Raw genomic sequence first — 14,261 nt, 5'->3', positions numbered from 1 at the left:
TGCTCTGGTCTAACAGTTTTCTGCAATGCACAGGCACTGTCACAGGGGAGCTGGTCACATGTTCCTTCATACTAAAAAGTGTCAGGTATTCTCTTTGGCTTCAGAAGAGTAAGGCATTGTGAGGGAATGCAGGTAAGGTGAGTAAAGCGGGTCAGAGGCTGCTGCTGTGATACACTCACTTTGCCCCTCATAGATATAGTGACAATGTCTCTTTAAGTATAACAATTTAGAACACATAAAATGCCTTTGTATGTATGCTAAGAACAATACTGTTTCCTTTTCACTTGCTTTAGTTCCTTAAAGGAGAACTATGGGGGTTAGTGTTTTTCCCCATAGTTCTCCTTAGGGTAACGGGAGGACACAAACTAGCGTCCTCCCGTTACCCTAAGCTCAGTATACTGCGAGCTACAGCTCGTGGTATACTGAGACGCCACAGCCGGAGCGGTTCACGACTTAGATGACGGGATCCGCCCAGCTGCGTGAGTGACAGCTGGCTTTGCCTATCTAGAGGCAGAGCCAGCTGTACCCGCCCCCTCCCCCTTCCGTTCCGCCAGTCAGCGCTGGCAGATCAGAGCGGGGAGAGGGGAATCCAGCCCCTCCCCCTGTCACGGCAGAGAGCCGTGACAGGATCGAGAGGCGAGCGAACCCGGTATGTGTTCGCTCACCTCCCGCTCTACTGAGCCGACCTAAAGTTCTCCTTTAATTCTGTATCCTGCATGAGTTTTGTAACACCATGTATCACAAAACATACTGGGCTATTTGCCCGCTAGCAAACTCGGTAGTGTGATAATGATGCAGCCTGAATTATTTTCCCAGTTGCTATCCTGTTGTACCAAATGACTAATGAAGCCAGATCTGAGGGCACGCTCTCCTTGATCACTTTGACACTCTTGACCTGGAGTTAGTTGGTAGATGTGGCATCCCTTCTTTCAGGGTCTCTGAGCTTTGAATGTTGTGTCTTTGAGTGAGTTGTATAAAATGAATCCCACAGCAGCTAAAACTCTTTGTTTAGAATCCTCACAGAGGACTTTGAAGTAATGTGTACATTCTGCCAATGTCACATCAATATGAAAGTAATCCAAAACATAATGCATTTTTCTGACTTCTCAATTTAAGTCATGCATTGAACCCCTGTAAACCTAGGTCTAAAAGCACAGTTAGTACGTTAATGTTATAACCATCACTTGGGATATGAAGCACACATTCAAAGGGACTTATTGAACGTTCCTATTCTTACTTGTTAATTCACTGCCCAATTCATGTCACAATTGTTAATGGTAGCTACATTTACAGAGCTGACTTATCATTGGGGTGCTTCAAAACTACCCATGACAAATCCTGTAAGTGCCTCTTTCAACTGTTCTAGATATCGTTATATAAATTAATTTTTTGACCAATTTAAGAATTTGCAGTATACATTGCAAGATATATTGCTTCCTCAAATCAGTGAACTAAAAACTTAAAGGAGAACTATGAGATGAGTGATTTCCACTCACCTCATAGTTCTAAGCCGACCTGTGACAATGAGACTGTCACAGGTCGGCTCAGTAGATCGGGAGGTGAGGGAACACATAAGGGGTTCCCTCACCTCTCGATCCTGTCATGGCTCTCTGCCGTGACAGGGGGACTGGCTGGATTCCCCTCTCCCCGCTCCGATCTGCCAGCGCTGACTGGCGGAACGGACGGGGGAGGGGGCGGGTACAGCTGGCTCTGCCTCTAGATAGGCAGAGCCAGCAGTCACTCACGCAGCTGGGCGGATCCCGTCATCTACGTCGGGATCCGCTCCAGGTGCGGCGTCTCAGTATACTGAGTATACTGAGCTTAGGGTAACGGGAGGACGCTAGTTTGTGTCCTCCCGTTGCCCTAAGGAGAACTATGGGGAAAAACACTGACCCCATAGTTCTCCTTTAAGCTGTGCTTGAAGACTGGTGATTTCCACTTTTGTTAAATGCTTCTTGGCATGTCTGCATGCCAAATAAATCGGAAATCCCAAAGTTTCTGGTTGCTGGTAATTTCATGTGTGAAATCTGTAATTTCCTTTAAGCTTTGGCTGAACAAAACTATCTAAAATTCCAGAAGAATTCAGAAGCACTAAGATAAAACCAGGAAACAATTTCTCTGTGCAGTCTGAGGCTACCAAAGTAAGCACTAAATATCAACCATTTGTGAACCAGACTGTGGGAGGAGTAGAACCATAAATGAAAGTCGGAATGTAAAACTGGAAATCTGAAACAATATTTAGTTTTAGGAATTCAGTTAAAATGTATATATGGCAATATGATGGTGCCTTTAGCTGTTGGGGAACAGCTGCAAAATAGGTTTTGGTTTGCGGCACGATGGGGTCACTTCAAATCCAGGGGGTTTTAGGTTCACGGTATGGGAATATTATGTTGGAATTTGCATATACTGTATAATAATGGACAATAATAGGTCTTTGGTATGTGCCAGCCTTTTTACTATAAAATACAGGTATTCCTCACTTAACGACCGAGTTCCGTTCCTACGACCAGGTCGTTCAACGGATTGGTCGTTAAGTGAGGAACACTATACAGTACTGTACTGCATTAGGACAGTACTGTATAGCGTTGCCGATGTACAGTACCGAACAGTGTACTGTATATCCGGCAATGGAAATACTTACCGAGACCTGCAGTGAAGATCGGGGGATGTCACTTCCGCCGGCGACCCGTCGCACTGACGCTGACGCGCGAGGTCGGAGGTCGATCGGCGGTCCGTCGTAAGTGCGAGTGGTCGCAAAACAGGTAAGTCGGTAAGTGAGGAACATCTGTAGTGGGTTCCCAGCAGCCATTTGTCAGTATGTGTTGGAGCAGTTTGGGGAGAGTTGACAGGCTCTGTAGGGAGAGTGAGTTGCTATGCAGTGCTATATTGTGCACATTTACTGTGAATTGCAGTGTGCGAAGGGGCTACATATTCTTGGGTACCCCCTTCCTGTGTTCGCAGTCCAGAGATTCAACAGTCCATTTTAGGACCTCTTTTTCTGATATTTAACATGTATTCTTTATTTATGAGGGGGGTATTTTTGTTCTGTTTTTTTTTAAGGAGGTATGTTTCATTCCATTTTCTATTGCTAGGGCCTTTTCCTTTTCTGGATTCAGAGCATACATTTGTTGCTGACACAGGCAAAGCTGCCGTTTGTATGCAGTCCATTGCCACATACATGTTTGATAAAGTAGTGTGCACAAACGCATAACATATTTTAGCTACCATAGCTGCTAATAAATTTAAGCAACCTCTGTTATTTAAAAAAAAAGTAAAATAGGCCTAAACTGAGAGGCAGAGGATCTGCACAGGAAGATAGAACAGGGTGAACAGGTGGTGTGACAAAATCATCTAGAGGCAGGGCATATCTGTCTTTTCTATCCCAGAATGGCTGTACTATAAAGCACCATCACATGCAGATTGTAGTCAAGTGGCTGAAAAAGCCATTCTCTTTTCCCCCTTCCAGGTGCAAATTGTTTGCAAGGGTTACTAAAGCGCCCTCTCTCTTCTGCTCACCCCACCATAGCCCCGCAAACTGGCTATGAGGAGATGGCAAAATTGTTTGATAACATGATCGCTGACTTGCTGCAGAAGGATGATCTGAACAAGCATTCCTGCTTTTAGATATTGAGGAAGAAAGCACCATGACTGACTGACACATCAGTCAGAGGAAATCAGCAGGGAGCAACAAGAATTAGTGATGTTTCAGCAGTTGGAGCTTACTGTAAAATGGGCTTTAGCGATGATAAGTGGGTGGATGATGAGGTGGTAGACCTTCTGTAAGAGCCACTGACTGCAGAGGGGAAAAGTTCTGAGGGAGAGGAAGAGCAGCAGTGAAGAAGGATTTTGTCCAGCTTGCAGAGGACTGGAGAGAGTAGCCGTCTGAATCCATCTGACTGCACTGCCCCATAGGCACAGGTCACTGCTATCCCCAGGGCCAGTCCACAGAGCTCTTCAGTGTGGGACTTTTTTTAATATATCTGCTCTACACAAGTAGTTACAAAAGAGGTCAGAGAGTTTCAACCCAGTGATCGAGTTCTAGTATTTGCCCCAACTGTGGAGAACAAATTCCCTGCAAAGTGGCGGGGACCCTTTGGAATAGTCAAACAGAAAGGGTTAAAGGAGAACTATGGGGTCAGTGTTTTTCCCCATAGTTCTCCTTAGGGTAACGGGAGGACACAAACTAGCGTCCTCCCGTTACCCTAAGCTCAGTATACTGCGAGCTACAGCTCGCGGTATACTGAGACGCCGCAGACGGAGCGGATCCCGACTTAGACGGCGGGATCCGCCCAGCTGCGTGAGTGACAGCTGGCTCTGCCTATCTAGAGGTGGAGCCAGCTGTACCCACCCCCTCCCCCGTCCGTTCTGCCAGCCAGCGCTGGCAGATCGGAGCGGGGAGAGGGGAATCCAGCCCCTCCCCCTGTCACGGCAGAGAGCCGTGACAGGATCGAGCGGTGAGCGAACCCGGTATGTGTTCACTCACCTCCCGATCTACTGAGCCGACTTGTGACAGTCTCATTGTCACAGGTCGGCTAGAACTATGAGGTGAGTGAAAAGCACTCACCTCATAGTTCTCCTTTAACTATCAGTTCTACAAGCCCATGAAGAGAAAGCCCTACCAAATTTAGCATGTTAACCTGATCAAACCGTGGAAAGAGAGAAGCATTCACAGTAGACCAGACAATTCAAGACACCCTACGTTGGAGGGGTTGTTTTAGTATGCTGAAATCCCTATTGGGATGCACCATTCAGGTAGCCACAGACAAAATCCTGAGACTCCATAAGAAATTTCCAGGGGCTTACTTAGATGACACTGTATGCTCCTTCTTTGGGATTGTGGAATATTTTTGGAGATTTTTCCCCAACTTTGCCAGCTTGGCCATTGCCAAAGGAAAAAGTAGTAGCCCAGGACTTTCTGAAAGAGTTCCTCAAATGAAAAGATGCTTTAAAACTGGGCTTGGGTGCAGTCTTGTCCCAACTTGTTGGGTGAAAATAGCACCCAGTTATGTACTTGAGCTGGAAACTCATTCCGCGCAAAAACAAAATATTTTCAACTGTAGAAACAGAGTGCCTCTCAATAAAGTGAGCATTGAAGACACTTTGGTAATTGTTGTTGGTCTGGCTCTTCAAACTGGTGTCAGATCATGTCCCTGGAAGGCACAGAATAAGTAGACATGGATCACCGGGTGGTTTCTCATTCTCCAGGATTTCAATTTACAGAGGTGCATAGACCTGGAAGAGTACACCAGAATGTGGACACCCTTGCTGGGGTGTATTGTCTTTTTGGAGGAGTATTTAGACCCCTGGCTTGAAACGGGGAGAGGGGAGATGTAGAGTGAGCCTGGGGCAAAACAAATGGGGACTTCATTTGTAAAAGCCATTACTTCCTCTTCAGACCTGTACAATTACCTGTCTACTATTAAGCACAGGTGAGTTTAGAGAGGACTGCTGGTGGAGACAGAGAGGAGAAACTCTTTCTGTAGCTGCTAGGGAGCAGGAGGATTGTGCTGACAGCCAATGCAAGGTGGGAAACTGCTTGAGAGCACAGGGCTGTGCAATTTTCTATTTGGATCTGTTTGTTGTTTTACCTTATTTTTTAAGCTAATAGATTTTTGTTTCATCCTTTTGCTAATGAAAGCAATTTTAATTTGTTTTTGGCTGACATAAAGCGGACTTTACCCTTGATCCCCACCTATACCTATACATGTATGGCTTATGGTCCTACAACAACTGCAATGATTGCTTTCAGTGTCACTTACCTCCCAGTTCTCTCCACAAAGGTTAAAAATAAATGTATCTTCTTCAGGTTCCTCTTTGATGTTAAGGGCCTTCTTTGCAACAAAAGAAAATCTTTCATGTTTATCCAAAGTTTTAAGTTCAGTGTCTACAAAACCATTCTGTAAGTACACAGACTGAGGGACTCCACTGTTCTTGCATTCCAGTATAAAGTTCCATTCCTGTTTTATCCTGCAAAGACAGAACATTTATTGTACAATACCACTTTTATCCTCTTCTGCTGTCTGCATACTATACATTAAAATATTACATAAAAAAGAACACTTTTTGTGTCTATTTGAAACATTTTCTGACAGACTGATAACTGTAAGTATAATATTACAGGCTAGAAGAATCTGTCAGAGCTCATATTAGGTTTATTAATATGTATTTGGAATTTCTTCATTAGCAGAGCTGAAATACGTTTTGAAAACTGCTGTTTGGTGGTCATTATGGGAAGCAAGGAAATGCATAAGCAAGGGTAAAGCTGGCTTTACACTGCTCGAAATTCAGCTAAGCCCTGCTGACTCCAAAATTCAAGTTGTGTGTGGCAGTGTCGGCACCACTCTGTTCCACAAAAGTCGCTTTTTTAATCAACTTTTGTAAAAGGAGCCAGTCTGAAAAGTCTCAGCCGAATGGGTACTGTTTGGAAATTCTGACAGTGGCAAAGCCACCACTGTCGGAGTACAACAGCTCGGAGGGGGGATTTCCCTATCCACACTGCTTAGCATGTATGAGGTAGCTGAGTGTTTTTTCTCTTTCAGCTTGCTGGGCTGAACGAGAAAAAATAACCACTATATGGCCAGCTTAACAAATACTATTAGATCCATAGCCATTTAAGAGCCTTAGCTGCCCTTAGTGCTAATTTCATTCTGACTAATTACACCAGTAAAAGCTTTAGGTCATGTGTTATCCAGAACAAGCTTCTATGTGGATGGGAGGTGTTAGTGGACCTCTTATCAGATATAGCTTTTCATGTGTATGATTACCTCTCAAAGATCACAGTCCTCGCCTTGATAATGCCTTCATCTGATTTTCCCTCAAAAAGAATGTCACATCTGTGTTCAGGGACTACCCAGAGTCAGCATCTACTTCCAGACTTAGATGCTGGCTAAAAAATTATCCAATCATTTAATTCTTGGTGCCTCTTCAGTTCTTCAGACTTTACCACCTCGGTCAAGCAATCCGCAGTGCATTGATTTTCAGGGGATGGTTGAATGGCAGTTAACAGGTCGATTACAGGTGTTGTTCAGGAGGCAATGCTGCCACCTCCTGAATGCCTGTTTTTTTGTGCTTTTTTCATTGCAATAGCGCACTGCAGCAGTATACCAAGCATTTGGCAAGCAGTTGTGGCACAGTCCTATTGACTGCAAAGAACGCAAATGGCAAGCAACACCACCTGCCAACAGGCCTAACAAAGATAAGTCCCTTGTCCCTTATTTCAGCCTCTCATCTTTGATTGGGAGAGAACACAGAATGACTGCCCTTCAGTAAAACTGAGAGAACAAATAAATTGTGAATAATTGCAACTATCTACTACATTGCTAGCGGAAGATAATTTGTGTTTTTGAATGATTTATTTTAAAGAAAAAAATTGTAAAGACTCTGCTGTGCAAGCCTAGGATCGCAACTGCGGAGAGGGTTCTTCACGGTTTGGTCAGTAGGCGGTCTCGTTTTAAACTCTCTCAGCAAGTTAGAGAAGTGTTTGAGACTGGTAACATCATGTGAACCGTGGGGAGAAATAGGGTCTGTGGTAAATAATAAAGGTTGGAGGAGTAAGAGTTAACTTTGACAGGGTCACTCTCTGGTACTACACAAGGTATCTGTATATACTCTCACTATAGATGTAATAGTTGGCAGTGTTTGAGTGGTGGCAATAAGGTAAGTCCCAGGTGTGGGAATCGGTGGACGATAACTTATTCAACTTGTACACACTTTGTTCCTTCAGGAAGGTATGATAAGTCCAAGCATTGAAATAACATCAATATGTCAGTAATGGCAGTATTGCCCCAGATACTTGCGGTTATGGAGCCTCAATATGGATAACTCCTATGGATGGTTGTGATGGAGTCTAGCAGACCATACTGCATAAGTCCTGGAGGATCTGGGTAGCAATCGGCTGTCGTGCACTCCTGTAGTGTGAGGGTTACCCACGATGTGGAAGTACAATGGTGTTTGTCTGGGTCCGTCTGAACGGTCTGCGGTTGCAGAGCGTGAATCTTTGGCGTTCACTGTTACAAACAGTAGGACGCCGAAGATTCATTTGGCCGCGTCTTAAGAGGTCTCCTGCGCCAGGAGGAGCCAAGGCCCGACTGAGCGTGCGCCGGAGGGAGCCGCTACGGCCCGTGGTGCGCATGCGCGGTTCCGGATCGTTGGGACGGGACAAGGTAAGTTTCTTACAAAAATGTAATTTAAACATGAGTTCACTAGGTCATCAGGTTGGTATTTGAACGTAAGGGGGTAATACAATGAAGAACTGCAGATTCCAAGAACTGTCCTGTCATAGACTGTCCACTTCCAACTGCCAGAAATAGTAGGTAGGATACACCATGTTGCTGTTAACTCAGTTTTAGTGTTCACAGAAAGGTTTAAACGGGAAGCTTTCATTCAGCCACCACTAACCTTTGACACCCAGGTACTACAGCGCAGGATTGGTAACTTCATAAGGGTATGCCATTTAAAACAGGGTCAAGGAGTGCAGAAATGCTAAACTGAAAGTTCCAATGTCTGGTTTCTCCTTTAGTAAATTGCAAGCAGGTGTGGATTTCCAGTTGAGAATAATTGGTATGCTATTGCTGTTGCTGTGCTAAACTGTGTAGTAGTGTTCTGAAACAAACATAGAGGCTCAAGTTGTTGAAGATAACTACCTCATTACCCTGGTCTGTGTGCATGACTCATCTTTATCCTACATTAGTAAAGGCTAAAATTAGGTCTGCAAATTTAGTGACTCTTACAGGTTTTCCCATCCATATCATTGTCCTATATTTTTCTTTTTACTGTTTGCATGCCTAAAGTGACCCTGCCAGCTTACAAACACAATAAGGATAAGAATGTCCGGCAAAGGAAGATACTCACTTCTGCCAACCCATGTCTCCCACCTTTCCTCCATTCCAGCACTGCAGCCACCATCAGTGTCTTTGGGGTTCAACACATCCAGAAATGCCAAATGACTGTATCTTTCACCATGCGCTGTGGTTTTTCTAACTCCTACATCACTACAGGACTCAGCAGTAAAGTAGGAATAGGAAGAAGGAAACACAGCAGTGGTGAGGAACACAGGCATTCGACAGTCCCGGAAGTGTTGAATGACAAAGACACTAATTGAGAATGAGGTGCTGGAAAAATGAGAGGAAAATAAGGGACTTCAGATAGTTGAGAATGAGACTTCTTCTTTTGTAGAACATGCTCCTCTTTTTGTGTTATTAAGCTGGCGGGTTGCCATAACTGAAAACCTCTACTATTTGCATGTTTAAACGAAACCCTTGAAACTAAAAACCTAAAGGAATCTCTAAAATCAAAGATATGCCTTTATTGGCAAATAGCAATCACAGTTTTTGATTTCAGTTTTTATTTCAGGAAATAACTCTGATGAGTGCAGCAAAGTCAACAAAATATTGTAATAATTGCTGCTGTTTAGTACTTAATTACATAACTCTTAAGCTGGCCATACACCTTACAATTATCTGCAGATTTTCTGTGGTCAGATGGAAAAGGTGCAACACATCCCTCCATCTACACTTAACTGTGTGGATGGAGTAATCTCCACCTGGGCCAATCTGTTGCACTTTTTCCATCTGACCACAGAAAATCTGCAGATAATTGTAAGGTGCATGGGCACCTTTAAAGTAGTATGAAACTCTCAAACTTGTTTTCAATAATGGATCCAGATCAAAAAATAAACATTGCCCAGCAAAGCATTGCATTACATTTTTGCCCAAACACATATAATCATCATGTTTTTGAACAGCTGCCTCCAAGTCTCTCAGCTCAGCTTCCCTGAACGTACTCCCCAGTACAAGGTCACAAAGGACAGTACAGACTCCAGCAACTGTTCATCTACTAGCTTGATGGAAGAAGAGGGGCCAGGGGGGAGGAGAGTAGCTTGATTTGCTGTGTCTGTGTGTTTGTGGAGACACACACAGCTTACTAGCACACACAAGGGTGACTGCATAGCACTCTGCTTAAGAGAGGAGTCACTCTAAGGCCCGTTCACATTGAACGATTTATCGCATGGTAATTCCCGCGATATCGCGGCTATTTACCGCGCGATATCGCTCTTCAATGCATCTCAATGGGGCAAAGGGTCCAGCTGTCGCGGGTCGTGTGTCACTACAGCAGGACCCTTTTTGGAGCGGATTTTGCCGCGATTCTCGCTTGCTCAATGCAAGCATTTGCGCGATATAGCTCGAAATGCAAATTGTGCGACAAACGCACGATTTGCGAATCACGCAATGTGAACGGGGCCTAAAACAGGAAGTCAGGACCAGTGCTCAGGGTACCAGCTGATTCTGCAGGAAAATAAAACTTTTAAACAACAAGAATCAGCATTCATAGTAAGTCAGCATTTGAAATAGCTTAAAATCCTTTTGACTTTAATTTATTTTACACTGCTATCTACACGAGTTCCTTCTACTATTACTGAAAATATCTCTACGGCATCATTAAACCTCTAGCAAGGATACAATAGATTTTCAAAACGCAGACGAGAATCACCACAAAGTGTAGTAATTGTCAAAGCATTGTCTTTTAAATCTTTTCAAAGCTATGATATGATAGTGAATGCAATAAAAATGTTACTGTCCATCAAATAATAGTGACTGCAGTCATCAACTATATGTATAGTAATTATTTTAAGAATCTAAATATCGTTTTACCTTGTTTTCTATGTGAGAACTGCGTATAAATAAACTGCTGTGACACATGGTCATTATCTGGCTGTGATTTCTGCAGGCTCAGACAACAATTTATGTTTATGTGATACAAACAACTGCAGGAGGTAATCTTGGGGCACTTCTGTCTAATATACTGATTCTTGGCCAAGATAGAACATTTTGGCTCGTAATTGTGATGTTGGCGGATTTTTTTCTAGACACCTAACTGCCAGTCAAACAATGTCACTGAAACATATTATCAACTGCTACGTACATCACTCTACACTAAGGGCAGTGAATTTGCAATGCTGGTAATTCTCATCTCTTTGTGAGGTAGGGAACAAAAGGACAATATTAAATATTATGTTGGTATGCTAATGTGCAATTACAGAATTTCACACATTGATGGACCTTAAGCAGACAGTGTCAAAGTGTCTAAAACTATCTTAATGTCTGTACCAGCCTAAGTACTGTTACATAAGTAGAGGTACACGTTGTTATTATTAGCTCCTTCATAATTAATTTACAGCTTACTGTTACAGATTCATTAAATAATCTAAGCAAAGCATATACCATGTCAGTGCTAGACATTCTGTATTACAACAAACCTAAAACTATTCATTATTTTTTTCACACATTTTATATTCACTTTACAGCAAAGAGTTACCACTTGCAACTATGAAGATAAGTATGCAAGGCTGTCTGACTTGTTAGAGAAAATGATAAGTTGAAATGTACTAAAAAAAATGCCTAGTGTGATAAAATAGTAATTTTACCTTGAAATACTTGACAGTCCTATACAATAATCAGAATGCATCTTATCACTAAATTATAGTAGTTATTCAGTTGTCCTGAAGGATTGAAATGTTGTTAACATTAAATATAGACTGATCTCTGTTTTTAGGTATCTTGTACAAATACAATTCACAATTGTACAGCTTGGAAAACTGCAGATACTAAAGTGCATCCTTCATTATGAAGGGACATTATAAGTATGCAGCTAATAGTATTACAATGAGAATTATTTCTGAATATGGGGACATGGGAGGTATCAATAGGCTGTATTTTCTGTAGGCCATTTGGGAACCTCTGCCCAGGTAAAACAGACCACATTTCAGCAATTTTCAAATTGTAACTATTATTTACTATTATTGTCTAATGACTGCCCATCACTAGATCAGCCTCACAACACAGGATGATAAGTGTGCTAAGGTTCCTGGGAAGAGTCAGAGGTCACCAAAGCACAAGCAAAGCTTGGCTCAAGAGCTGCCAAAAAACACTTTACCTAATTTATATTTTGCACTTTAAGAAAGAAGAGCCACACTGAAGGTATGTCAGGTGCAGTTATCTACTAAATCCATAATAAGCATGCCTAACCTAAGGAGGTGTGTAGGCTGGCTATAGACCATATGGATGCCCACAGGAGGCAAATTAAAGAACTGGGTCCACAAGGGCTGCATGAATCTAATGCTAGGCTAAAGAGGACATCTCTTCAACCTGGGAGTATTGTCTTGTGTTAAGGAATGCCCTGATGATATGCTTTGTGTTCTGAATTAACTTAAGTCTATCAGTAGGTTTCTGAGCAATGAGTTGTTTTAATGTTCTTCTAAGCAAATGAAATCACAACACTTCCAAGTGCTCTGTGGGTCCTGCTACCAGAATTTTCTTATTTGCTTTTTAGTTTAAGGCATTTTCCGCTTGTATATATAATAAATGGAAAAGCCTTTTAATTTAAAATTAAAGCATGTTCCACCAGAAGCACTATGCTGAAGTTCAAAAGACAGTTTTAACTAAGCTAGCTACGTGGGAGGTTAGATCCTAGGGTTGTAGAGAATGGAAACACCGCAGACATTGCTTTTACCTATTAAGTGTATGCTGCCATTTGAAGTGTAAAATCAGAGGCATTGAAACATTTTATTTAAATCTGGCAGAGTGCTACCTGTCAGCTGCAAAGAAGGCGATTGACAGTTTTTACTATGCTCTCTTTCTGGACACCAGCAGATATATGCCACTTTGTGTAATTAGTTAACTGCAGCAAATTCACCCTTTGAAGTCAGCTTTATCTCCTGTGATATGGACAACCAAAAAAAACGTGTGAAGCATATGCTTTCCCATACAACATCTATTTGAGGGTAATATACAGCTTTATGTTAGTAATTTTTATTTCAAACAAAACTGCACCCATGACTTGAGACTTTGTTTATAAAATGTTCACATGGCACTAGAACCCCTAGAAGGTACTGGTGAGTATAGGAAATTCCTATAAAGTTTTAGAAATGAAGTCTTTGAAGTAGTAAGTCGGCAGTAGTGAGTATCTTTCAGCAGCACTAGTTACAGCCTAACAATTGTTTTGATTTGTCATGATTTTGTTTTGTGTGATAATACACTACCTCTATTACGTATATAAAATAAGCTCAACTCATTCAATGTTCATTGGTATTTAGAATGAGTCATCTTAATGTAACCAATACATGTAAGAAACAGAATTTCATAATGCATTCAGTTCTATTTTAAACTTATATTTGTCATCGTGAGCAGTTGGGTGCAACCTTTAATATCTATAATTTACAGTATGTTCTGCTTCGGGATTCCAAAATGGGCTTTTAAGCCTGCAGGTCACATTAACTTTGCCATCGCCATTTATAAACTATAGGTAGTGAGATATTGTTAACTAATTACATTCTTTAACATGTAGGATTTGTTAAGCCTTACTAAAGAAGGAAATAGAAGCTTGGTTATTGCTGTAATCATCAGTCAAATAAAATTATACATAGTCTTATGTAAAGATGTGATCATTCACAGCTTCTTTGGAGCAAATGCCAGCATTACAGATCTATTAAAATATGACTTTCTCAAAAAAATCTCATAATGTCTGATTCATCAATCTGCCATATCACAAGCAAAAGTAGTAAAACTGTGTGTATCACCAGGCATTGGGCTTGCGTAGATGGGCAGCTTGCTTTCAGGTGCATTCAGCTTGCATTTTAGATCAGTTTGAGACACTTTTGAGATCATTTACAATTAACAACTTGTCGTCCATCCTCTATGATTAAGCCCAGGCAGTGAAACGCGTGAGGGGCATTGGAGTGGGAGAGATGCTATGGTGGTGTATACCTTGTATTTTGAACTTTGCATGGAATTTACAACAATAAAGTGATCACAGGCAGTGTTAATTAGCATTCCGCTGCCACTCTGCAAGATGCCCAATAGGTGGCAGACCCAACCCAGCATGCAACAAACCATGTGTTGGGCACCAGGGCTGGACTTTAGCAGTTCAGAGAGCAGCAGAGTGAGTAATGGTCATGCTGCACTCCTCCCCCACATTAAAATGCTGCACCCGGTGTAGCTAAACCTCTTGTCCCCTCTCTCGGTGAGAGGTGTTGATATGCACTTTCTAGGTATGCTGTGTAAACGGGAACACTTAACAAACATATAGGAGGGGTGTCTCAAATTTGACTTCAAAAGTAGAAATACACTCTAAAGAAGAACTCTTGTGCAGGGGTAGCCCCACTGCAGGTATTAATAACATTTGTATCAGGAGTTCTTCTTTAAGGTATAGTTTCTTGATGGCTGAACAATTTCAATCAAGAGATTAAGCATTTTGTGAGCTAAAAA

General features: G+C 42.1%; 1 protein-coding gene across 1 annotated transcript in view; it reads right to left on the bottom strand.

The window, feature by feature from the left end:
* LOC108801222 (leucine-rich repeat-containing protein 2-like) overlaps positions 1 to 14,261 on the bottom strand; it is a 92,665-nt gene that overhangs the window by 64,093 nt on the left and 14,311 nt on the right. The window contains exon 2 of the mRNA XM_018573158.1: positions 5,760 to 5,967. Coding sequence (XP_018428660.1) covers positions 5,760 to 5,967 — 208 coding nt within the window. The remainder of the gene's footprint in view (positions 1 to 5,759; positions 5,968 to 14,261) is intronic.

The sequence above is a fragment of the Nanorana parkeri genome, unplaced genomic scaffold (genome assembly GCF_000935625.1).
Source record: "Nanorana parkeri isolate BGI_ZX_2015 unplaced genomic scaffold, ASM93562v1 scaffold2256, whole genome shotgun sequence".
NCBI lineage: Eukaryota > Metazoa > Chordata > Amphibia > Anura > Dicroglossidae > Nanorana > Nanorana parkeri.
Note: the sequence above shows the minus strand (reverse complement) of the source record. Positions and strands in the feature narration are given on the sequence as shown.